This window comes from Triticum aestivum, chromosome 7B (assembly GCF_018294505.1).
Source record: "Triticum aestivum cultivar Chinese Spring chromosome 7B, IWGSC CS RefSeq v2.1, whole genome shotgun sequence".
Classification (NCBI taxonomy): domain Eukaryota; kingdom Viridiplantae; phylum Streptophyta; class Magnoliopsida; order Poales; family Poaceae; genus Triticum; species Triticum aestivum.
The window spans coordinates 539439073-539466197 of record NC_057813.1 but is presented as its reverse complement, the minus strand read 5'-3'; the positions used below and the strand labels follow the sequence as shown (position 1 = coordinate 539466197).

Genomic DNA, 27125 nt, shown 5'->3' with positions numbered 1-27125 from the left:
CGTCGCGCCGCCGCCGGCCTCCGCCGCCCGCAGGCCTCCGCCTCCGCCGCTGCGCCCGTCCTCCGCCCCATCCTGCCGGTGCCTGCAACTCCGGCCGCCGGAGTGCGCCGCCTCGCCGGAGGCCGTGTCCTCGCCCCACCGTTGTGTCTCCTCCACCGCGCCGCCTCGCCTCTGCCGCGCCTCCTCCCGACCCTCTCCGGTGCCCTCTCCCTCATCTCCGGTCGCCTTCCACCTCAACTCCGGCGAGACGACCGGCAAACCTCGAAGCCCGTGCCGAAGAACCCTAGATCTGGAAATTTGAGGTTGACCCCGTTATTTTCGTCCAAGTCCCTGTTATTTTGACATTATCATGTCAGGTTCATCGCATCATATCTCCATGCACACTGCTCCGTTTCGTGCGTGTAATATATCAAAATGTTCATCATGATGTGCTCTTCATTGTGTTCCACTGTCCCATCTTTGTTTGAGTTCATCTTGATGCCTGAATCATTGTTGCATGAGTGCTATATGATGTTAATCTGCTGAAACTGATATAACATGTTCATTTGTCATTTTTGCCATGTTTGATGTGTGCATCCTATGAGGTTGATGTCTACATGTGTTTTGTGCTACATCATGCCATCTTTACAGGGGTGTATGCCATGTATTTGTGTGATCAATGTGGTGACTAGAACAAGCATGAAAACTAGGCTTCGTGATGTTGCTGATTTCAGTCCCTGTTCTGCTGTTATTTTTATGCCATGTAAACTTGATGCTACAGAGAGATCCAAGAATATTTTGAGATACTTCAGTAAGGATGTTTTGAACATGTGGTTATTCTCTATCCATTCATGCCCCTGTTTGCAATTATGGAGTGGTCTAGCATGTCACGTTCTTGCTCTACTTTTGCTATAAAATGTTTCCTAGCAGATTGTTTACATGTTATTCAATTTTGCCAAGGTTGTTGTAGTTGATCCTTGCATGCTATGAACTTGTTCTTGCCATGGTTAGTTTCATGAACATGTATTCTTGCTGATGCTATGCTTATCTTGTCATGCAATGACTTGTGGTGAGTGAATCGAGCTCGTGAAGTAGTGTACTTGCTGTTACTGTTTTGCTAGGCTGAATCTGTTATTTTGTGATGCTATGAAAACCTGCTGCTACAAGTCATTCTATGCATAATCTGGAGATGTTCACTAAGGATGTTTTGTTATACATATCATGCTCTATCCATCCATGCCACTGGTTGCATTTATATCCTGCTGTAGCTTGTTGTAATCTTGCTCCAAAGTTGCTAAATAATGTTGTTGTCATTCTGTTAACATTAAGTTCAGTTTTGCCATGTGTTTTGCTAGTGATCCATGCACCCTATGGACTTGATCTTGCCATGCTTAGCTTCATAAACATGTATTCTTACTTTTGGTTGCCTTGCCATGCCATGTATTGCTCTGTAGTGAGTGGTACAAGCTCACCAACATGCCTACTTATCGTTGTTCTTGCCATGTATGAATCTGTAATATCTTTTGCTATGTTTACATGGGTGCCATCATATCTTCTGATCCTTTTTGGCTCATGGTCAGTAAAGGACTTTTGTTCTATGGGTTTAGTAGATTCATTCCATGCCTTTGTTTGCTATGTTAAGTTCCTGCAACATGTTATTTGATAGCTCTAAACATTGCAACCTGATGTTATTTCTGCAAAGTCTGAAACTGTTATTATTTGCAATCTTGCCATGTGCTTTGGAGCATGTCCTAGTGATTTCTGGAGATAGCTCAGTGTTCATGTTTTGTCATGCTTTACCTGTACATCATGTCCATGCCTTTGGTTTTGATGTTGGGGTGCTGTAGCATATTGTTTTGATGCTTGCAATATGTCTAGTTGCTGTTTTGGACAGCTTGTCCTTTAAACTTGTATAGTGTGTGTGTTGAACCGTTGCTCCGTTGTGAGTGTGCTCTATATGAAACTTGCTTGATTTTGCATGTAGTTTCATATTATCATGTTGCATCCTTGTTTAGAGGTGTTTGCTTGATGTTTGTATGCTTTTTGCATCAATGCCATGTTTAACTTGTATTGCTCATATCTTCTAGGCCGTAGCTCCAAATCTAATGAAGTTTATATGTAACTTGACTAGAATCTCATGTAGATCATCATGGTGCATTTTAACTTGCTGTTTAACAACTTGAACATAATGTTTATTCAGATCTGGACCAATTTCGAAACTTGCATATGAGGACTTACCGGAATTGTTATATGTTGTTTCCGGCCTCAATTAAACTTGCCTTGATGTGTTGCTCTTGTTTGCATCATCTCTTGCCATGAGTAGCTTCATGTAGCCTTGTCATGCATCATGTTTGGTTGTGCATCATGTCTTGTCTATGTGTGGTGTGTTTACCATGTTGTGTGCTTCTTCTCGATAGTTCCCGTTTCGTTGCGATCGTGAGGATTCGTTCGTCTACGCTTGGTTCGTCTTCGTGGCTTCATCTTCTTCATGGACTCATTCTTCTTCCTAGCGGGATTTCAGGCAAGATGACCGCTACCCTGGATCTCACTAGTATCATTGCTATGCTAGTTGCTTCGTTCTATCGCGATGCCGCGTTACCTATCTTTTGCTCATCAAGCCTCCCAAATTGCCATGAACCTCTAACCTTTTTCACCCTTCCTAGCAAACCATTGCTTGGCTATGTTACCGCTTTTCTCAGCCCTTCTTATAGCGTTGTTAGTTGCAGGTGAAGTTGAAGATTGCTCCATGGTGGACAGGTTTATGTTGGGATATCACAATATCTCTTATTTAATTAATGCATCTATATACTTGGTAAAGGGTGGAAGGCTCGGCCCTATGCCTGGTGTTTTGTTCCACTCTTGCCGCCCTAGTCTCCGTCATACCGGTGTTATGTTCCCGGATTTTGCGCTCCTTACGCGGTTGGGTGATTTATGGGACCCCCTTGACAGTTCGCTTTGAATAAAACTCCTCCAGCAAGGCCCAACCTTGGTTTTACCATTTGCCTCACCATCACCTACATTTCCCTTGGGAGTAATTAACCCGAGGGTCATCTTTATTTTAGCCCCCCGGGCCAATGCTTGTCTAAGTGTTGGTCCAAACCGAGCGATGTCCGGCGCTCCTAGGCAATCAGGGTCTATGCCAACCCGACGTCTGGCTCATCCGGTGTGCCTTGAGAATGAGATATGTGCAGCTCCTATCGGGATTTGTCGGCACAGCGGGTCTTGTTTTACCATTGTCGAAATGTCTTGTAAACCGGGATTCCGAGTCTGATCGGGTCTTCCTGGGAGAAGGTATATCCTTCGTTGATCGCGAGAGCTTATCATGGGCTAAGTTGGGACACCCCTGCAGGGTATAAACTTTCGAAAGCCGTGCCCGCAGTTATGCGCAGATGGGAATTTGTTAATGTCCGGCTGTAGATAACTTGACACCAGATCCGAATTAAAACGCATCAACCGCGTGTGTAGCCGTGACGGTCTCTTTTCGGCGGAGTCCGGGTAGTGAACACGGTTTTTGGGTTATGTTTGACGTAAGTAGGAGTTCAGGATCACTTCTTGATCATTGCTAGCTTCACGACCGTTCCATTTGCTCTCTTCTCGCTCTTATTTGCGTATGTTAGCCACCATATATGCTTAGTCGCTGCTGTAACCTCACCACTTTACCGCTTCCATTCCCTTTAAGCTTTGCTAGTCTTGATACCCATGGTAATGGGATTGCTGAGTCCTCGTGGCTCATAGATTACTACAACAACAGTTGCAGGTACAGGTTATGCGATGCTCATGACGCGAGAGCGATGCTTGCTTGCTTGAGTTCTTCTTCTGCTTCTTCTTCGATCAGGGGATAGGTTCCAGGTCGGTAGCCTGGGCTAGCAGGGTGGATGTCGTTTGAGTTACTGTTTGTGTTTCATCCGTAGTCGGATGGTGTTCTTATGTATGATGATGTTGTATTTGGGTGGCATTGTATGCCTTTTGTATGTATCCCCATCTATTATGTAATGTTGATGTAATGATATCCACCTTGCAAAAGTGTTTCAATATGCGGTTCTATGCTTGGTGGGACCTTCGAGTCTCTTTAGGATAGTATCGCATATTGGGCGTGACAGCGGTGATAGTCATATTGCTTACCACCAACGCCTTATTTTGATTCGGCACTATTGTGGGATGAAGCGTCCCAGACCAACCTTACATGTCCACGCACATGAGACCAGTTGCACCGACAGACATGCAACTAGTTTTGCATAAAGGTGGCTAGCGGGTGTCTTTTTCTCCTACTTTAGTTGAATCGAATTTGACTACAACCGGTCCTTGAAGAAGGTTAAAACAACAAACTTGAAGAAACACCGTTGTGGTTTGATGCATAGGTAAGAACGGTTCTTGCTAGAAACCCTTAGCGGCCATGTTAAACTTGCAACAACAAAGTAGAGGACGTCTAACTTTTTTTTGCAGGGCATGTTGTGATGTGATATGGTCAAGACATGCTGTGATATACGTTATTGTATGAGATGATCATGTTTTGTAGAAGTTATTGGCAACCGTCAGGAGCCTTATGGTTGTCTCTTTATTGTATGAAATGCAAACGCCATGTAATTGATTTACTTTATCACTATGCATTAGCGATAGTTGTAGAAGCAATAGTTGGCGAGACGACCACGACACAACGATGGAGATCAAGGTGTCAAGTCGGGGACGATGGAGATCATGACGATGCTTTGGAGATGGAGATCAAAAGCACAAGATGATGATGGCCATATCATGTCATATATTTTGATTGCATGTGATGTTTATCTTTTATGCATCTTATTTTGCTTAGTACGGCGGTAGCATTATAAGATGATCCCTTAACTAAATTTCAAGGTAAAAGTGTTCTCCCCGAGTATGCACCGTTGCTACAATTCGTCGTGTTGAGACACCACGTGATGATCGGGTGTGATAGACTCTACGTTCACATACAATGGTGCAAGGCAGTTTTGCACATGTGGAATGCTTGGGTTAAACTTGAAAAGCCTAGCATGTACAGACATGGCCTCGGAACACTGGAGACCGACAGGTCGAACGTGAATCATATACTCCCTCCGTTCCAAAATAGATGACCCAACTTTGTACTAACTTTAGTATAAAGTTGGGTCATCTATTTTGGAACAGAGGGAGTAGTAGATATGATCAACATAGAGATGTTCACCATTGATGACTACTCCATCTCACGTGATGATCGAACATGGATTAGTTTATTTGGATCACGTATCATTTAGATGACTTGAGGGATGTCTATCTCAGTGGGAGTTCTTAAGTAATTTGATCAATTGAACCTAATTTATCATGAACTTAGTCCTGATAGTATTTGCATATCTATGTTGTAGATCAATGGCCCGTGCTACCGTTCCCCTGAATTTTAATGTGTTCCTAGAGAAAGCTAAGTTGAAAGATGATGGTAGCAACTACACGGACTGGGTCCGTAACTTGAAAATTATGTCAGAAAGGGTTGAAAATTGATGACGTGGATTTGAATTGTGCATCTGAACGCATAAAAAGTCCGGAGTTGTAATAAGTTATTAAAATTTTGAATAGCCGGTGTAACAGATGAGTTTTCGTCCAAAACCCTGATACTTCGAAAGAGATTGTCCAGTTTGTACACGAAGTGCATCCAGTTTTTGACGTAACCCTCTCTACTTTTTTGCACATGCTATGTGGGTGAAATGATGATACCTTGCCAAGTTTCAACCTTTTCAGAGTTCATTTTGTAGTGCTTTTCAATTTCACGGTCATTTAGCTCGCAAAACAAATCAGTAAATGCATCGAAAATAAGAAATTATGTCAGAAAGGGTTGAAAGTTGATGACATGGATTTGAATTTTGCATCTGAACGCCAAAATGTATAGTTCAATGAAGTACATAAAAATATAGTACCGGTTCACGCCAAAACGCGCTACTACTACAAAGAAATACATCAAAAATATATTGATCATCAATGATCTTTTTATGTACAATCTGAATTAACAATATGAGTCCTCACCGGTTTAGAAACCGGAGAAGACTCATATTGTGGCCACAAATTCTACACATAGAGTTCAATGAAGACCAAGTGGTTGTGATAGTTTGACAGGTAACATATTTAAGGTGGTAAAAACTCTGTTAGCGGAGCAAGGTGGGACTAAAAGCCGCTGCAGAATGAATCAACTAGAAACCTCTAGTACCAGTTTGTGGCATGAACCGGTACTAAAGGTGTTGGTAGGGCCCCAGCCTGACCACAGCATGCAACAGTCTCTTTAGTACCGGTTCGTGGCATGAACCGGTACTAAAGGTTCGCCACGAACCGGTACTAATGATCTTTTCCCCCTTAGCCTTTGGGACTGGCACTAATGGTCACTTTAGTGCCGGTTTTGTTACAAATCGGGACTAATGTGCTTCACATTAAGCCCTTTTTTCTACCAGTGGACGCTCGGCCGCCGACGCTCATGCCGACTAGTTTTACATCTCCTTTTGAAATATCTTTTGGAGTTATACTTTTACATCACCAATTTACATCATCTGTTGGAGTTGCTTTTTTTTAAGATGTAAAATGCACTTTTTGAACATGGTGATCTTGGTGAAATAGTGTGACTCGGTTAACTGTTCATCATGGAAGCCCCCACCCGCGTCCAGAGTCCAGACTCGCTAGCCCAGAGACCTCCAGACCAGTCAGCGAACCAAAATGACCGAGGAAGGAAGGCACATCGCCGGCGAGCCCATCCGGCCGCCGCGGCTGGAGGATGCGGGCCTGGAGGACTGCGCGCTCCCACCGGAGTCCATCGCCAAGGCTTTCTCCCTTGCAGCGTGGGCCGTCTCCTCCCGCCTCCCCCACCTCCCCCTTTCCGATGACGAGGACGACGTTGACCCGCTAGCGCCTCGTGGAGGCTGCGTGGAGGACGCGGGACCCACCTACGGGGTCATTCCCGACGCCCTTGTTGGCGCGAGGGGCGGCAGTGACGGCGGCGCCGACGAGGTCGTCGTCGGGCGCGGAGACAGGGTTGTTGTGATCGGCCAAGAGCTGGGACGGGATGAGGGGTGTGCCGAGGGGACCAGAGGCGGAGAGCACCGGAAGGAGGAGGGTGATGAGATTGTGGAGAAAGCCATCTTGGTGAAAGATTTCGCGTGAGCTTTTCTTCTAGCTTCATGAGAAGATATCTCCCTAGTATTTGTTGTTTCTTTGACTTGTAATGTAGATCTTGATTCAACGATCAGATGACACTATGTTAGTCTCTTTGGTATGGTGGATTGGTGGCAAGCTACTTAGCATCAACGGTATTCGACTTAGCGCGTTGCTGATGAAGTGATGATTGCTGCTGTTTTCCTGCTTGATTTGTGCTCGAATAGCGACATGCTCTTGTTCAAAGTTAGTGACAAGCTAGTGGATTTGGCAAGCTGCAAATGCAACTGATATTTATTGGCTGTCCTAAGGGTAAGGGCAAATGATGCAAATGTGATTGTGTCTGACATATAATGTGTCTTAGACACTTAGTAGAGCTTGCGAACAGATAAATGCCACAAGAAACCACTGGATTTGACATGGCATCTAATCATTTTAGAACATTCAGGAACATGCTTTACCATTCCAGGGGAAAAGATTTCTTGCAGAAACCTTCGTCAATGGATTCATTAAGTGGGGAAATAATACAAGGCACCACTTATAAGAAAAATAAATAGAACAGAGCAGACGTTTTGTTGATTATGAACATGATATGTACCTTTTCAACAGGAACTGAAATTGGATTACAGACAAACTAACACCATTGCAATATACAGTGCCACTCTAGCGAACAAATCTAATGAAAGCTTTTCTTATAAAATAGTTAGATGTGCTAAGTTCACTAGCAGATTAGTGTGCTGATATCCTGACGTAGCAGCAGATTATTGTGCCAAAGTGAATGGAGGCGTTGAAAATGATGTTTGTGTCGAGGCTTGAGATTATATATGTATAGCTGAGTAACTAGTAAAATAGCTTGAAGGATTTTCAACGTATAACATGGCCGAAGTCATTTCATCTCATTGTTCTGCCTATATCTTTGCAGCCCTGCACTTAGTGTCTTTTCTGCAACAAGATGAACTCTATGATTTAATTAATTTCTGAAAAAAAAACTAGTGATAAATGGTTTCAGCTAAGTCATCTAACAATCTCTGTAACAGAGTCTTTTTCTGACTGGTGTTTTTGATTGGCAGTCACGCTTTCCTGGTAGGATCACTGCAAAAAAGTCATTATGATAACCTGTTTCTCAGAGTCCAACAGATACATTTTGATTGGGTAAGAGATTCACAAAAATACTATTCACAATTGTTAATATCTCTGAAATATGATCATATATCATGTGTCCCATCTAGTCCTGTTTATGAGGTTTATCAGCTCTGCATTTTGAGGTACTTGTGTGCTTCAGTGTTCCAACTGTACACATGTGGCTCAGTGCTTCAGGTACATCTAGTTAATTGCTTCATTTTGTTTGGGGAAGTATTAAGAATTCCTACTTTCGGATGCTTAATTGATGTTTGTTGTCTATGAGAGAAATGAAGCCAGATACATCAGGTTTCAGCATTTTCATCTGTTTCGCTTTAAGATCATTGTTGCTTTAATTGATGAGTTTTACTCGTTTTTTGGCATGCTATCCAGGTAAAAAAAATTGGCATGCTTTTAATTTTCTATGACCTCTTCTCAGCCTCATTACTGCGTGATTACACGAGTGCCATGTAAGCCATCTTTCCTGCGTTATATGAATTCATGATTTAAAAAGGTACTCCCTCCGTCCCATAATGTAAGACGTTTTTTGGCACTAGTGTAGTATCAAAAAACGTCTTACATTATGGGTCGGAGGGAGTAACAACTTAACCTTCTTTGCAGGTCCCCCATTGCCAGGAGGGACTCTCTTGAGCGCTTCCTGGAGAAAATGCCGTGATATGTTATCACGAACAAAGGACAGCAGTAGGTAGCAGCTCTCCATTTTCTTCTGGAGCATATTATTATTATTTCCACTTGCGGATATTTCAGATTAGTTTTTCTACATGCTGTATATGTGTACCACAATATTCAGAAATGCATTATGCATGTGGCCAAGTCTTCAGAACGTGGTCTTTTACTGCTGGCCCCTTTCATAACCAAGTCCAATTGATTTATTTCACCTTCCAACTGTATTTGGATAATTTTCCATTTTAAACTTTAGTGATTTAGCATGGGAGCTTTGGTATATGGCACACATGTTTTCCTGTGATGCAGTCATTGACTGTGAGAAAAGTCTGCATGATTTCTTTTAAAATGGGCATGTGAGACGCCAAGCTCTTTCGATTGCATGAGTCGGAAATAAGCCAGGCAGTAGATGAGATAATATCAATTTAGGAAGCATAATGATATTCAGTGTAAGTAATGCTGTTTTGCAGAGGTAAAAAAATAAAAAACCAAGGATGGATTAGGCTCTTCAACCAGAAAGATGAACACAAAATTTTGTAGAAAATAGATACTAGTATTGAACTTTGCATATTTTTAAATCTTTCTATTAATAGTCTTCTGTCTTTTAAGTTTTTTCTTTCAGACGTCAGGCCGCAGTAATGCACGGCTTCCCTTCCAGTTTTCATGGAACTTCCAAAATATTCACCATATTTGGGAAGACTCAGATGATCCGGACACAGTGTTGTCGCCGGAAAATGCTCCAAGTATGAAGCTATTCAGGATCCGCTGTTATCTAGACTCTACTGTGCAGACTGTCAAGTTTTTTTTTTGTTTGTTTTTTTTTGAGGAAAAACAGGTGTTGTGCTCTCTATGGCATATCAGGCCGATTTATCCATTGGAGGCCATTCGCCATTGGAGACTGTAAAACGTCTTGGAGGGCCCCCAAAAAAATGGCACACCTTTTCAATACGCAATACATGAGACCTTGAGCTAAAATTTGCAGTCGGGGTGGGTGTGGGTCTCATGAGACCGATCTTTTTATGTATATAATGTACCCATGGCGAAAAAAAGAAGAATTGGAAACCATGAGATGCACCCAAGTGAAGTAATTCAAAAAAAATACCTAACACATTTTTTAAATGATTTTTTACACATCAAAGATGAGAGATTCTTCTAGGTGCTTGCAAAGTTTCACGCTGACATTACATTCGAGGAGCTCGGTACAAAGAAAACGAAATGAAAGCTAAAAAAATGTCCAAAGCTGCAAAAAAATAAATTGATCGTTGATTCTGTTTTTTGGTATACCGAGCTCCTCGGATGCCATCTCAGTGCAAAAGTTTGTACGCACTAGAAGAGTCTTTCATCTTTGATGCGTAATTTTTAAAGATTTTTTTGAATTTGTTTGACATTTTATTTCCTTACCTTTCATTGGGGGAGCATGAGCTCGGGGTCAGACTTAGATTTCTGAAACATGAGTAACATTTTTGTACTAGCAATTCCACTGTTTGAATGTGGAATATAGTCCCCCAACGGGCTCACACAATCACCTTTGGCTGACACCAAAGCCGAAACATGTAAGGACACCATAACCACGCTAGAACAAGTTCACTCTCCTTTCAGATCAAATACCGTCTCCAAAGGTAGCCCAACACAATATAAGAATGGAAAAAATAAAACCAAAATATAGTTAAAAACCAACCCAACACAGATAAAGTCAAAAAAAAACAATCAACTACAATAATCTACGAGAGAGATTAATCCCACAAGTGAAGAACGATGCGACGATGTGCGTGGTAGCCTATAGTACATAGCACCAAGAAATTGCAAGCCAAGTATAATGCCGAGAAAAGTCGAGATGCAATATGACAATCAGTTTTTCTTCTGGGGAACTTTTTAATGTTGACAATTTAATGATGGAGCAAACCTACCGTTTTGAAATTTGTAGACCAAAAACTTGTTATCTCAAATTCAAATATTTTTCCATATTGCTTACAAAAATTATTTATTCTCATCAGTACATGTTTATTACATCCAAAATACTATCCACCCAGTTGGTCATCGCTTAGTTCACGGGGCTAAAGAAGATGAGGGTGCGCGTGTTGCTCCTAGCCTCCTCAACCAAATATGCTTCGTATCTAGCAGGTTTGTCGTTGCTGTTGAATGCTTTGATGATGAGGTGATATTTCACACCGGCATCAGGTGCCTTTTCACCGCTCATCACCTTGATGAACTTGAGCCCATCGTGCACCTGCTTGACGTGCTCCGCCACTGCCCACCCGCCGAGCTTTTGGACGTGCGGTTCATTGTTGACGTCCCCAATTGGATACCATGCTACTTGGGCGGACGTGGCAACGGGATAAGCCACATCAACAACGGCGATAATGATGAGCAGGAGACTGCAGGTCCTCATGGTGACAGATTTGTGATGGTACGACTTTGGGTTGATGGATGCGCTTATGCAGCTTTGGGATCAATCAAGGTTCTTGTTGTTGTGATGATTAGGTGAATGATGTGCATGACATCTAAATATATATGGCCATTGCAAGGCAGATATTAATTGTATACATATCCACCATAAGCAATTCAGTAGTATCTATCAATTAGATGCATATCCAAATTGTTGTACTAAAGTACTTCCTAAAATGAAGTGTAATCATTTAGAAATTCACATAATATCATTGATGGATTTTTTTTCCAGCTGTTGTAAGAGGCTTGAATTCTATCGGTATATTCATAGACCAAGTTACTTTTCAAAATAAGACGACATCGATCTATTCCAAAGGTGTACAATGGCCAACTGTGCACCGACCTAGAATCCACAAATGGTGTTTGTCGATTAGGACAACGCGGTTGTTGGAAATATGCCCTAGAGGCAATAATATTGTATTATTTATATTTCTATTATTCATAATTACGAGCTTATATTCTATGGTATAACTGCTATGATCTTGGAATGTACGATTCAGTGAAAAACTCATATGCACGTGCGAAATGATATATGGTAAAATAAGATTCCTAGTGTATAATGTATCCGCAAAAAAAAAAGGAATCACAAGGAGAGTAGCGTTAGGAGCTCAAGTACATCTGCACCGAGTGAAGTAATTCGAAATGATAACCTGTTTAAAACAAGCTAAAAAAACTACACATGAAAAATGAGAGATTCTTCTAGGTGGTTGCGAAGTTCCACGCTGACATGCTATCTGAGGAGTTCGGTACAAAGAAAACAAAATGAAAGATCAAAAGATGAAGTTGCACAAAAAATTCGAGCTTCGATTCTGTGTTTTTGTACCAGGCTCCTCGGATGTCATCTCAGTGTGAAAATTTGTACGCACCTAGAAGAGTCCTTCATCTTTGATGCATACTATTTTTTTTGAATTTGTTTGATATTTTATTTCCTTTACCTTTCATCGGAGGAGCATGAGCTCCGGGTTAGAGTTGGATTTCCGAAACACGAGTAAATTTTTTTTAGGAAAAAACATGAGTAATTGAAAAGGATGTTTCAGTTCACAGTGATCTGTGTCTCAAAAAAATCAGTTCACACTGATCTCCATTTTCTTTTGGGAGGGCAACAGTGATCTCCATTCAGAAAGATAAGTTCACAGTGATCTGCTTCTGGGCTAAGCTCAGCCCGTTTGAGAGCCGCTACCATTCCACAGCCCAGAATTCTAGTACTACTAACTACGCCTATCTCCATTCCTTTTCTTTTCTCAAGGAAAAACAAATCCCCATTCCAACTCTCCCCGAAACAGAAACACCAACCTCCCCTCGGCCGCCGACCATGGCGGATGCCGCGGCCGCGGCCGCAGGAGCGACGCCTCTCCTCCGCAACCTCCCTGACGAGATCGTCCTCTGCGAGATCTTCGCCCGCCTTGACCCCAGATCCCTCATCCGCTGCCGCGCCGTCCGCCGCGCCTGGCGCCGCGCCACCTCCACCCGCCGCTTCCTCCTGGCCCACCACGCCCGCCAGCCCGCCCTCCCCATCGTCGCCGACAACGGGTACCGTACCTTCCTCGCCTTCGACCACCGGGCCGCCGCCGCTGACGCCCAGTTCCACACCGTCGCCCGGCTTGACGAGTCCTTCAGTCTGGAGCTCTGCTGCGACGGCCTCCTCATCGTCGCCAAGTCTGGCATGCTTGGCAATCGCGCCCGCCTCACCGTCTGCAACCCGGTAACGCGTCAGCACGCCTCCCTCCCGCCCCTGCCGGACTTCAACATCCTGGGGATGTACCTACACGGACCTACCGGCGAGTACCGGCTGTTACTGCAGTGGAGGGGCGCAATGGACTGGGGGGACGACAGTGACTGTGACTCGCCTACAGGCAAAAATGGCTGCTATGTCTTCGCGCTCGGATCCGACCAGCCCCCGAGGTACATCGGGTTGTCGGAGCCCAAATTCTCGTCGGCTTACTTCCACGGACCTGCCAGGGTGCGTGATAGCCTGCATTGGTGCCTGTTTTATCGCCCAGGCGAGAACCCACTGGAGGATTGTGAGGCTGGAAGGGAACTGGTAGTATTTGACACCACAGCCGAGTCGTTTAGGCAGATGCGTGCTCCAGCTGATCCCGCCAAGTCATTCATCTTTGAGATGGATGACATGCTTGGCATCTATTGCTGTAACAAGGCTGCTGAAGTTGTTGATATATGGGTGTTGCCGAACTACGACAGTGGGGTTTGGGACTTAAAGTACCGAGTTGCATTGCCGATCACAGAAATCAGGGGAAAGCTTGAAGGCCATGATGGTGAGGGCTATTGGTATGCGACCGTTGCTTCGGGTGGTGGTGACATGCTCTTGATGGTCAGTTTTGGTTTTTGGCTGTTTTACGTTGACACTGATGGCAAACTGGTTGCTAGCTTCCAAGACATCTATCCCTCTAGGCATCGGCTCAAACAAACTCTTGTTCCGCATGATTTCTTCAGAACAGTAAAAGGTCAGGCTGTCGACGCTTCACCTTTCGTATCCTCGTGAGTTGCGAATGTCTATGTATTGGATCAAGTATGGGCCTGCTGATTTCTTCTTTTTGTGTCGATCAGAAGTGACTGTCATGTGGTTGCATGAAACCTATGCTTGTTTCAGACTTTAGATACCATTTCGGGATGAAGTGACTACTGCTTGTGTTGATGCTAAAATTACCAAGCCGTTTTGTTCTGCTTTTGAAATATTGTCGAGCTCATCCGCCTCATGTCTCTATTTTCTTGGGCTGAGGACATGCTTTATTCTATATTCATCTAGTGTTCTTCTCCATACTTGATATTAAGCATTCTTTATGCCTCACATCACTGTTTCTTGAACTGAAGAATTGATTGATTTACCTCTTGATCTAGTGGTCTTCTTAATAGTCAATTTTTGTGTGTGTTTGCTGTTTGTACCCTTTGTTGTAGCTGGCAATGAGAAGAGGCAGGTTTTACTCCTTGCTGACTTGAAGCTGCACCTGTCTTCTAGAATACCTTGGAGCACAACTAATTTAGTTAAATGCTTGCATGTTGCATCATAGTCAACTTCTCAATGAATTGTTCTGTTATAATTCAGTTTTCTTCATGCATCTACCACCGTCAACTGTAGCTGTCTGTTGCTGGTTATAAGTTAACTAGCATACGAGCTCAGTTGATATGATGCTCTCGTAAATTAAAACTTGGCTTATGCAGGATCATGTATTGGATTGTAGGCTTGTAGGAGATGATTGATGGCCACGGAGCCATCTTACGTGTGTCTGTCATGATAGCTTGGAGCAGATCTATTTATTGCAGGATTTAGACATGTTTTACTTTAACAAATCATTCCAAATCCTTTTGATTTCTTGTGTAAAGAGATTTTAGGCTAGGTTTCAGTGTCATATTTATGCCCTTTGCCCAATAGCTAATAAAATAATCAGAGAAATGATGGACATGGTTAGTTAGGTCTTACAGAGACTAAGCTCACCACTATATCGAGAATTGGACATGTCTGTAGTAGTATTGTTCTACAAAAGTCTGGTACCGCAGTCCTGAAAACCTATGAATATCTTGTTGCATTTTTCTGTTGCACGGTTTGCAATTATTACCTATTATTATTTCAATTCAATTGTTAACCATTTTGGATAGATGCTTCATGCGAAGCTTGTAGCACAAATGCTGTTGATAACTTCTTTGGCGGTGCTGTGCATATAAAAGTTCCGGGCACAATTTGTTTTTTGTTGTTTCTACATGCGTTTGGTAGATTCAGATGTTAACATATTTCTGCGGGCAGGTGCTGTACTTTATAGCTAGTAACATCCTGTTCAGAGCGCACAGACGCGCTGTTTGGACTTCGGATCATACTATGAAACAGAAGTTGTTTAGGATTGAGGGCATGCTTCATTCTGTTTATCTAGTGTTCTTCTCTTGCTGGTCAGTTTTGGTCATTGGCTGTTTTACGTTGACACTGATGGCAAACTGGTTGCTAGCATCCAAGATATCTATGCATCTAGGCACCGGCTCAAACAAACTCTTGTTCCGCATGATCTTTTCACAACACTAGAAGGTTACGTTGTGGACGCTTCACCTTTAATCAGACGGCTGTTGAGTGAGGCGGTGCTTCTTAATGGCCTAGTTTTCGTATACTCATGAGTTGCAATGTCTATGTATTGGATCAAGTATGAGCCTGCTGATTTCTTCTTTTTGTGTTTATCAGAAGTGACTGTCATGTGGTTGCACGAAAGCTATGCTTGTTTCAGACTTTAGATACCATTTCGGGATGAAGTGACTACTGCTTGTGTTGATGCTAAAATTACCAAGCCGTTTTGTTCTGCTTTTGAAATATTGTCGAACTCATCCGCCTCATGTCTCTATTTTCTTGGGCTGAGGGCATGCTTCATTCTGTTTATCTAGTGTTCTTCTCCGTACTTGATATTAAGCATTCTTTATGCCTCATATCATTATTTCTTGAACTGAAGAATTGATTGATTTACCTCTTGATCTAGTGGTCTTCTTAATAGTCATTTTTAGTGTGTTTCGTGTTTGCACCCTTTGCTGTAGCTGACAATGAGAAGAGGCAGATTTTACTCTTTTCTGACTTAAAGCTGCACCTAACTTCTAGGACACCTTGGAGCATTACTGATTAAACTAAATGCTTGCATGTTACGTCATAGTCAACTTCTCATTGAAGTGTTCTGTTATAATTTAGTTTTCTTGATGCATCTGTCTATTGCATCTACCACCTTCTACTGTGACTGTATGTATTCTGGTTGTAACTAGGATATGAGTGCAGATTGTGATGCTCTCATAAAATCAAATCTGGCTCATGTAGGATTCTGTTGATTGTAGCAATGTGCATTTGTGGGAGCTGATTGATGGTCAAATGTGGGGCCATCTTACGTGTGTCTGCCATGATAGGTTGGAACAGTTTTATTTCTTGCAGGATTTAGGCATGTTTTACTCTAGTGAATGATTCCAAATCATCTTGATTTCTTGCGTAAAGAATGAGATTTTGGGCTAAGTTTCAATGTCATATTTCTGGCCCTTTGCCCAATAGCTAATAATCAGAGAAACCATGGAGATGGTTAGGTAGGTCTTATGGAGACTAAGCTCACCACTATATTGAGAATTGGACATGGTTGTAGTAGTATTTTTCTTGAAAAGACTGGTACTGCAGTCCTAAAAATCTTGTTACATTTTTCAGTTGCATGGTTTGCAATTACTACTCCCTCCGTTCCCAAATAATTGTCTTTCTAGCCATCTCAAATGGACTACAACATACGGATGTATGTAGACATGTTTTAGAGTGTAGATTCACTCATTTTGCTCCGTATGTAGTCACTTGTTGAAATCTCTAGAAAGACAATTATTTAGGAACGGAGGGAGTACCTTTTATGATTTCAATTCAACTGTTAACCATTTTGGATAGGCGCTTCATGCGATGTTTGTAGAACAGTTGCTGTTAATAACTTCTTTAGTTGTGCTGTGCATATAAAAGTTCCGGGCACAATTTGTTTTTTTGTTATATCTACATGCATTTTGTAGAGTTAACATATTTCTGAGGCAGGTGCTGTACTTTACAGTTAGTAACATCCTGTTCTGAAGCATTCTTTATGCCTCATGTTACCATTTCTTGAAGTGAAGAATTGATTGATTTTACTTCTTGATGTACCCTTTGTACCCTTTGTTGTTTCCTGTTTGTACCCTTTGTTGTGACTGATAATGAGAAGAGGCAGATTTTACTTTTTGCCTACTTGAAGCTGCACCTGCCTTCAAGAATACCTTGGAGCACAACTAATTAAATTAATGCTTGCATGTTGCATCATACTAGTCAACTTCTCAGTGAAGTGTTCTGTTGTAATTCAGTTTTCTTCATTCATCTATCTATTGCATCTACCACCGTCAACTGTGGCTGTCTGTTGCTGGTTATAACTAGTATATGAGCGTAGTTGCTGTGATGCTCTCGTAAAATCGAACTTGGCTTATGTAGGATTCTGTATTGGATTGTACTATGAATGTGCATTTGTGGGAGCTGATTGATGGTCAAATTTGCGGCCATCTTACGCGCGTCTGTCGTGATAGGTTGGAACTGTTTTATTTCCTGTAGGATTTAGACATGTTTTACTCTAACAAATGATTCCAAATCTTCTTGATTTCTTGCGTAAAGAATGAGATTTTGGCGAAGTTTCAGTGTCATATTTCTGACCCTTTGCCGAATAGCTAATATCAAAGAACTGATGGAGATGGTTAGGTCAGTCTTATGGAGACTAAGCTCACCATTACATTGAGAATTGGACATGGTTGTAGTAGTATTGTGTTCTAGAAAAGAATGGCACTGCAGTCCTGAAAATCTTGTTGCATTTTTGTGTTGCACGGTTTGCAATTATTGCCTCTTATTATTTCATTGATGTTAATAACTAATTTAGATGTGGTATGCATATAGAAGTTCCAGGCACACACATTTTTGTTGTGGTTGTTTCTACATGCGTTTGGTAGATTGAGATGTCAACATGTTTCTGAGGGCGGGTGCTGTACTTTACAGTTACTATATCCTGTTGAGAGCGTAAAGACGCGTTGTTTGGTCTTTGGGTCATACTATGAAACGTGAGTGCTTTAGGATCGAACTTGATCTGAAGAGCTTGAAATGTGCCTTTGATGCTGCAACGGAAGTGGGTGCGCTATTGAACAGCAAGTACATGCGCAACTACTGAATGAACAGAACACTACTGAAAACATGGAGATCATTGTTTTCAGTCTTACATAGTACTACCTGGTACTAGTGTTATTTCAGTGGCCAAAAGTAATTACCAGGCTACCTCTACCTGTATTTTAAGCAAAAAATTAGTATTTGTGATGTTTGTAAAAAATGAGCGTAGAAACCGGTATTTCGGTCAGTGAAGTTCGGTTTTATAGCCAGTTCAGTTAGTGAGAAGTGGTAAGAACAAAAAATGGCGGCCAGAATCAAGAAACTGTTTGGTTTTTGGTAAAATGCAGAACACATGGTTAGGTTGCGGCGCTAGAGCGTAGGCAGAGGAGTTGTACGTCCGGGACCTAAGGCTTATTGCCTGATTTGTTATGCCCGCCATGGTTGCCGTGGTGGAGCAGCTAAGGCGACCAACAATGGTGTGCCATCGGACTGGAGAGCTGGGTCGCGGGCGGAAGGCGACGCCGGCACACCCTCCCTCTGTGTCCAGCGACACGTCGCAGGAGGTGGGGAGCACATCGGCGGCCCGACGAGGGTAATTCAACTATGCCTATGCGGGCACCTAGTCGTTGGATGGAGGCTGTTCTTCTGCCTGGAACAGTGGCGTGGTTTGGCCGCTCCTGATGTTGGATCAGCGGCTGTACTGTACTGTACCGTCAGTGTTGTCCGCCATTATTCGGGAAGTAGTACTAAGTTGCTGGAGTCATTTCAGAACACGCAGCTCAACCATGCGCCAATTCACAATAGTACTTCTTGTCGCATTGTGCACACAAGCTACGAACAGCCCGCATCTCCAAGGCATTGCTTAAGTTATCCTCATCGATTAGCGTGATCCGTCGATGGTCTCGGCCAAAGGGGCATCGCTGCAGCAAAACAACCAACCCTTTATATTATTTTACATAAAACAAATCAGCACGGCATCGCCCGTCCGTCGATTTTTTTTTTTGAGGTGAACCCGTCCGTCGAATGAGGTGCAGTCTTAACCAATGGAGCCCGACGATTCGCGCCCGGCCCAGTGAAATTATCCCCCCAAAGCGGCTCGAATCAGTCCAAGCGCGCCCTTTTCGCATCACAGCTCAGCACGCCCAGCTCCGGCCGATCGACACACATGATCGCCACCGCGCAGGCCATTTTAAAACGCCTCGCGGCCAGTGGAATCACAGGCTCGCAGCGTGCTGATCTTAGGGAACTCGACAAATCCGCCATGGGATCCCATAATCGCCCCCGGCTAACCCCGCGACGTGTCCCGGCGAGGAGTATTATAGTGGCCGCAGCGGCGCCGTGCCGTGCCGCGGGGGCGAAGCCCATGTGCGCGGCACCGGTCCGGGGATCATTAGCCCCGTCCAGGTGCACCGCGCCCCGACAAAGGCGTGGCCTGGAAAAGTGCCTTAAACCCGGTGATCAGGGGCTAATCTTCGCTGTCGTTGGTGGGTTAGTTTAATTGCTTTGCTCTTATCCTCGGCGCCGCTGTTAGAGCTGGCCATTTGGCAGCTTGGGGGAAGGAGGGGCGTGGGGGTTATCTTGAAGCTAGATATGGTCTAAATCTACCAATTCGACGTTCACAAACCCTCAAGATTTGATGTGTACGTACGAAAGGTCATACAACAGGTTTTCTCAATTCTCTCTAGGCCTCTCTCTCAACCCTAGCCGCCGCCAAGTTTCTCCCATACGACGTCGCATCGATGCCCCTTCGCATCCCGGTTCGATGGCCTCGTCGGTGGGAAGAGGAGTGGGGGTGTCTTTTCGTTCTTTTTTCTTCTTCTTAAGTTTTGTTTCCCAGCGACATCGACGACGTGGCGGCGATGGAGTATTTGAATAAGGTCTCTCCAGTCACTTCCCACCTCGACGACGTCCGATCCGGCGTCGGCCAATGGCCTATGAGAGTTTGTGTCTCTAGTTCTGTTGGCTCTCTTCAAATCTTGGCAGTTAGTGTGTCTCAAATGGAGAGCAATTGGTTGCCCATTAGTGCGACAACTTCGACATCTTATTCTGTGTTGTTTTGCGACATGTCCCGATTTCTCCAATCATGTGCACCCGATGGTGATGGACTGCAAACCTATTTTGCGTGGGATGATGCTCCAACCAATGCTTCTTCAACAACTTCTAGAGGATGAGTGGTTATTGCGGTCTTTATGTCAAAGGCGTTTGCAGATGTCCCTTTCTTTACTGTTGGTTTGGTGTAATTTTCAATCTCCCAAGGGCAGTGTATCATCGAAGGAAGAAGGCGAACATGTTTTTATTTTGTACTGGTTGATCTGTGTTTAGTTGTTTCCTATTGTACTGGCAATTATTTTCCTTAATAAATATCACATATAAGATGTCTGTTAGTGTTTCTTAAAAATAGATTTAATCAGCGAACTAAGTGTGGCATCCTGGCTCAGAGAAATCGGAACGCCCTGTATTCTAGTCCAGAGATCGAGGAGAAGTCTTCTGGAAAACGACACTGCTTAGCATAGAACAAATCAGCTCTTTATTACAATCTATATGGATACAGGGGGATCACATCGGCACGGCGACACTACGCCTGCCATGGTTGCTCTATGCAAGCAGCAAAACAACACGAAGCAACAAAATAACTCTAGTAGCAAACGACGACGATGGTGATGAACTCCACTCCGCAGGGACTCTGCCTGGAACGATTATCCTAGCTCGCAAACAAGGATCCATGGCAAAGAAGCAATCAAATCCGGCATGACCTGTAAACTGGCATGACACGCTAGGTCAGTACATTGAATGTACTTGCAAGCTCACATCAAAGCAATCAAGACAAACAACATCATGACAGTTACAGGCTAAACAGGGATTAACATGATACTATCAGAACAACATGGCATGAACAAAATGAACACGATACAACTAGAACACTACGAGCATGGCATGAACATATGAACATGATGATACTAGCATGCAACATGACGACACTATCATGCATCAACTTACTCTGCTCGGGGTTACCTCGTAACCATCACATGCATCACTTACCACCGCAGACATCACACGATCATCTTAGGATCCAATCAATCTTGCTATTAACCATACCGTAGTAACCATTACATGACCACAAGGAGCTTGATCTGTACCCACGATTCTCGCATAACACCACAAATATCCACCAACTCGGTATCCATGATACCACTGTGATCCTCTCATGATCACATAAAGATCAACCAACTTCTCTCATCATCGAACCGGGGTTATTATTAATCAAGTTATTATTATTACTGTTGACCCATAGTGTGACCTACTACGAACTGGGCCCATATCCACGGGCGCGGTTATCGATTGATTATACACACACTCTGCAGAGGTTAGTACACTGTACCCACACCACGAAACCCATGGCCTCGTGCTCCCATTCGGATGGACCAAAGGCATTCCGACAAAAACCGATCTATTTCCATCACACCCTCCCAGCCACCCTGACAAACTCCCCTTTGGGCTAAGTCCTGGGTGGCCCCGTGTCAACTCATGATACCCAACAATCACCGTCATGGCAAAACAAAAACGGTCCCAAACGGGGACATGTGCATATAACCAAATTCGGGCTCACAAGCCTTATGCCGTCCTACCTGGCCAAGGTAGCGCCCGCGCATAAACTTCCCTAGTTGGAGGCACCAGCGAGAGGCATGATAATAGACCTAGTTAGGACCCCTCGTAAGGCAAGTGTGGCTGCACTGGTCAGCTTGATTTGGTGGCACCATGACTCAGCCAACAATTGTTCAAGTTCATTTAAGTCCGGTTAAACTTGAATGCAATAAGCTGAGCCATATTAAAATAACACGATGCGCTACAATGCATGGGCATGATATCAACATAAGCATGGGGGTGCAAAATAATTAACGAGCATAACAACAATGAAGCATATATCCAAATGAGCATGGCATGCTGACGAGCATGAATATCAGAAGTATAACACTACTCATAAGCATAGCATGACCATTAGCATAAAAAACATGCAAGAGCATATCAATAATACTACCAAGTAAGCATATAACCAGCTAGATGCAAAGGAAACATGCATAGCAACGGTACTGGATAACAGACGGTAAGCATGCATCATAAGCATGCATCAGAACGAATATCACTACTACCAACATGTACTACTACCAAGCATGACATGTAACAATAATACAAGCAAGAAGTACAAGATAACAAGATGCAGAAGATCATAGCATGAAGGTGAACACATATCTATAAGCATTACCGAAATAACGATAGCAGTAGCAGGCAAACAAGCACTTATTAAATGTTCAAGTAGAAAACCAAGGCTACTGCATGGCTATCATGCAAGTGGTTGTTGTGGCTTGCCTGGAGATGAAGAATGCACCGGGGAGAAGTGCGGAAAGCTCTCGGGAGGAATCGCCGGAAAGGGTTCTCCCTCGGAGGGGGCTGATTAGGGGCAAGAGCATAAAGGTCATTTTCAAAATGTGAACACATCATGAAAATGATAAAAACAGAATGATCTTGACGAGATGAAGATGTGGGCGTTGGAATCACCTCATTAGGAGTTAGGAGCAAAAAGTTAGGAGGGGTTTTCTACCAGGGACCCATCTACAAGAAAAATCTTTACAAACTGGGCTTGGACAGAAAAACCGAAAGCGCATTCCAGGAACTACGCTTTCGAGATAGTGAAATGTATTTCTGACCGAAGCTGCAAAACTTTACACTTTCACTGAAAGGAAAGCGTATAAGAGAAACTACGCTTCCACTTGCCACGCTGGCAGGGGCGGGGCTAGGCGCCTGGGTCCCTGACATGCGGGTCCAACCGCCTTGACTTGTCTCTTCTAGCCCCTTCTTCTTCGTCCGACGGGCGAACGACACAGAGGCGAGGCCGGCCGGCCCGACGAGGATTTCCGGCGATTTCAGGCACCACCGACGATGCTCCGACTATGGACGAATTCAGCATGGAACGACGCGTCCATTGGTACCCTAGTCGGTCAGCGACGTGGACTGAGTCGACGGCGGCCCCGACACCGGCGGACAACAGAGAAGAACAGAGAGGGACTCGTGACGGGGAAGCGCACTAGTGATGGATGAGTCCTCTGGAGGTGGTGGACCGGAGGAAGATGGCCAAGGTCACCGGAATCTAGGAGGAGGCGGGCAGCGGCCGTGGCGGTGATAGGCGGCAAGGAGAGCTCCTGGAGCTCGAGCGAGTGAAAGGGAGGGTAGAGGAGGATGGTGGAGACGATGAAGTGCTCAGGAGGCTGCGGAGAGGTTTATATATAGGAGAACGCCAAGGAGGTGGCCGTGGACGCGTGACCACGACTCAGGCGTGGCCGCGTCCGCTTGTGCGGACGAGCTCGGTCAGCGGAAGGCGACGAGGAGGTATAGGGAGGGTTCACGGGGGTAGAGGGGGCCAAAAGGCACGGGGAGGAAGACATCGCGGCGCGAACAGAGGCTGTCGGGCACTGTTCGCCCGTGGGCGTGCAGTGGCGAGCGCCAGCGAGCGAGCTGCAGGTGGGGGAGAGGGGTCCAGGGAGAAGAGGATGATGAGGCAGAGCTGCTGGACATGCCCGTGCTCGCTGAGACGCCGAGCAGGAGAGGGCCCGAGCAAAATGACGTTCTTGACACACTCATTGCATGCCAAAACGGTGGTCACCGCGCAGACTAGCATGGTACGATGCAACGAGATGGCAAACATTGTCTGGGGTGTTGTCCCTTCTTCCAGGAGCAGAGAGGAGGTGATGGATCAAGCGGAGGAGCTTTGGATCGATGGGATTCATCTCTGGAACATTGCTGCAGCAACTGGTTGATGGATACTGAGGAGAGCAAAGATGAGATAAGAACAGGAGGTGATGTCTGGGATGCTTAGGGTCGAAGGAACAATCATCCTGTGAAGTTTGAAGTGATTTGGACCACTAATTAATACACTTGCTTAACAACTGCATAATCTGGTCCAGAATCAAAAACAGGAAGTAGCACTCACTAGGAGTGATGGATTGAGCTTAAAATGAACATGGAAGGATGATTTGGGCATATGAGAGTGCAATAAAAATGTCATGCCATTTGGCCGAGCCAAAATGGCACTTCCTTCATAAAGCACCTCTCTAGACAAACTCTTAGGAAAAATCCTGAGGAAAAATGTCTAGATGAAATGAGCCCAAATCTTATGGAGATGGGTTATATAGATAGGAGAAGGTCCTGGAAATTTTTCAGCAATAATGAAGCAATATAAAATATACTTGCTTCACAAACTAAAAATCTGACCAGAAACAAAGAATTGAAGGTGTGCTCACATGGATGGATAAAATGAGCTCAAATTTGGTGGAGAGCTATTATATGATGATATTGAGGTCATGCAAAAACTTCAGCTCATTTGGGTATGCCTAGCTTATACCTCCTTCACAAAGTTTCTTTCTAGACAGAAACTTTGGAAAATTGCTGAAAAATATTTACTAGGCAAATTAAGTTGAATTTGTCATGTGGCAATGATATGGACAGGAAAAGGTGTCCAAAAAGTTTGGGGTCAAATGAGCAAAGATAAATAGCACTTGCTTCACAAAGTGCCATTTAGGACATAATAGGAACGAAATCAATTGAGCACGATGAGGAACATGGCAAATGAAATTTTTTGCCATATTTGAGGAAGATATGACCCAAGCAATTTATGAGAATTACTTTGAAATTTTAGGAGTGCTGGAAATATTGGTTGCTTCACAACCTAGGACAGACAGGGTTATTCCTTTAATGGAAAAAGGAATATTCCCAACAAAAAGGATATTGAGGTTGGTCCAAGAATGAAATTGCAAGGTCTTGGGATGGATATGAGGATGACAAGCCACTCTGGAAAGAAAGAAGTGGTCATCTTCTTCAGTTTCTAGACCACATAGCCACGGATAAAGAAATCTCAAGCAAAATCCTCAAAAAATTAAAAGAAAAGAAAGGGCAAAAAATCAGGGTGTGACACTACAAGCTTTTTAATAGCGGATAGCGGGCTGGTTGCGGATTAGAGTCCACGTAGCGGAATGCGGATAGCGGGCGATATTGTGGGTGCTATGTCCACATAGAACACTCATAAATTTGAGATTGTTGTCTATATTTCTAGGCCATTGACAAAAAATATGACACTTAATTTGAGAAATCATCATTTATATAAGAATATAAACTATAATTGAACAATATTTGGTCGTGTAACCATGCAAGCAAGACACACTTACCAAAATAGATTACACAACAGAACAACAACGACTTATATAGCGGGCGATATTGCGGATAGCGGATGATATAGCGGTCTAACAAGTGATATTGCGCCCGCATCATGACAACACTCTATTTTCTAACGCAACCTCAAACTAATAGCGGCAGGGTGAAGCTACCGCTATTGCGGCCGCAATAGCGGAGGTAGCGGGCGCTATTTAAAAGCTTAAACACTAAGCCTAGCTCAGATGGTTAGGTTCTTTGCGGTGGAAATAGCCCAACAGGGTTCAAGTCCTACACTTGGCAGTGGCGCTCACATTTTCTGGATCTACTTCGGACTTACTGGCGATATTCGTTCAATGGGAGAAGACATTCCCAATGACTACGAAGACGCATGTGGTGACTTTATCAATCTCAAGATTGATATGCCGGGCTCGGTCTCTCGGAGATGCTCATAGCGGTAGGGTATGTTTATTGTGTTGAAAACATATTTAAATGTAGGCATCATTGTATTGTAGGTTAGGCAATAGGTTTGGAGCTTTCAAAGATATGAATTGCATGCTAGTGGCCAACTACAAACAATTCGGACAACCCACAGTATATGCCAGCAATTTCAGTGAGCACAAACCAGATTAGTTAGGTTACTTACATGATCATTTTTCGATAAAGTGAAATATATTAGTACCAAACTAATAATAAGTACGCGCGGTCTCTGCAATGACCGAAATGTCAAAACATAATTGAGATTTTGTAAACAAAAAAACTAATCAAAGCATTGAAAATCTACGTAGCCAAATTATTGAGAAAAGAAAGACATAAAAAGAGCATGATACCAAATGCCACGTCAAAGCGACTAACGAAACACAACAAGAACCATCAACGTCAACCACCATCTTCGACAGCACAGTGACTACGAAAAATGTTCTTCGAAAGCATCTGAAAGGTAATGATACACAGTCGCTGGATGTAGCCACTGAAGGCCCATATCAAGGGTTTTCACCATGAAGAGCAGGCCTAAGCAATCTCAAAGCAATGTCTTCAACAATGGCACGATGCTTAAACACCGCCATTGTGAGATAGCACTGACGAATGACAGACTTAGAGGTTTTCACCCCAGAGTTTGACAGATGGTACTCAAAGAGCACCACCTAGCCAAAATCACCTTGTGTTGCCACCAACGCTACACTGAAATAGTTGATGCCGTCTAGAGGGGTATGCACATGTCATGGTGTGACATGAAAATCAGAACCCATTCATGGCATACACATTCATAGACGACCACTCAGGAGCATTATGCTGACGCGGACATCACCACGTGATTATAACCATGCCTGCTTACATGCGTTGTAGTGTGACGCAGAGAGGATGGCCTACGTCGATGGGGGTACAACCGTAGCGACGCCTACAAAACTATTGATTCAGTACACTTTGATTGGTGCAAATTAAGTCTTGTTGTAGGATTCATAGACTAAAATTGTATTCCAGACGAACCAAATTAACCATGGGTCCCCCTCTTTCGCTAAAATATTCTAAGGTAGCCATATAGACCACTGAAGAATTTACAATAAATCTAAAACCTTATTATATGAAATGATCTAACCACGTCGCACATGTAAGCAGGCATGGTTATAATCTAAAACCTTATTATATCAAATGATCTAACATCTAACCACTAAATCTCTTCCAAATCACCCAATTAGGTAGGTTCAAAGAGCTAACCATTGAACTCTACTATTAATTTTATCCATGTGCAATTATCAAAAGTTTACTCTCAAAACCGATGACAACTAGAGAAACAGAAATACACCCTATTTTGACAATTAGATGACATATAGCTTCATACATGTTTGAGGGAAGCCCATATTACAATCTCAAACTACCAGCAAAGTCTAAACACAACATTCAACTACAAAACTGTGTAATTTACAACCCTCGGCTTTCAATACTGGACAAAAAACAACCTTCAGGTGGTTTT

The 27125-nt window shown here is 43.6% G+C and overlaps 2 protein-coding genes across 2 annotated transcripts; both read left to right on the top strand.

Annotated features, from left to right (window-relative positions):
* The first annotated feature begins 6607 nt into the window (after positions 1-6607).
* Positions 6608-9096, top strand: LOC123163073 (uncharacterized). Its single transcript, XM_044580831.1, has 2 exons — positions 6608-8687; positions 8839-9096. Exon 1 carries the CDS (start codon positions 6664-6666, stop codon positions 7105-7107), a length of 444 nt encoding a protein of 147 aa, XP_044436766.1. The 5' UTR covers positions 6608-6663; the 3' UTR covers positions 7108-8687; positions 8839-9096.
* A 3483-nt stretch (positions 9097-12579) lies between these two features.
* Positions 12580-14105, top strand: LOC123161745 (uncharacterized). Its single transcript, XM_044579544.1, has one exon. It carries the CDS (start codon positions 12659-12661, stop codon positions 13844-13846), a length of 1188 nt encoding a protein of 395 aa, XP_044435479.1. The 5' UTR covers positions 12580-12658; the 3' UTR covers positions 13847-14105.
* Positions 14106-27125: the final 13020 nt, after the last annotated feature.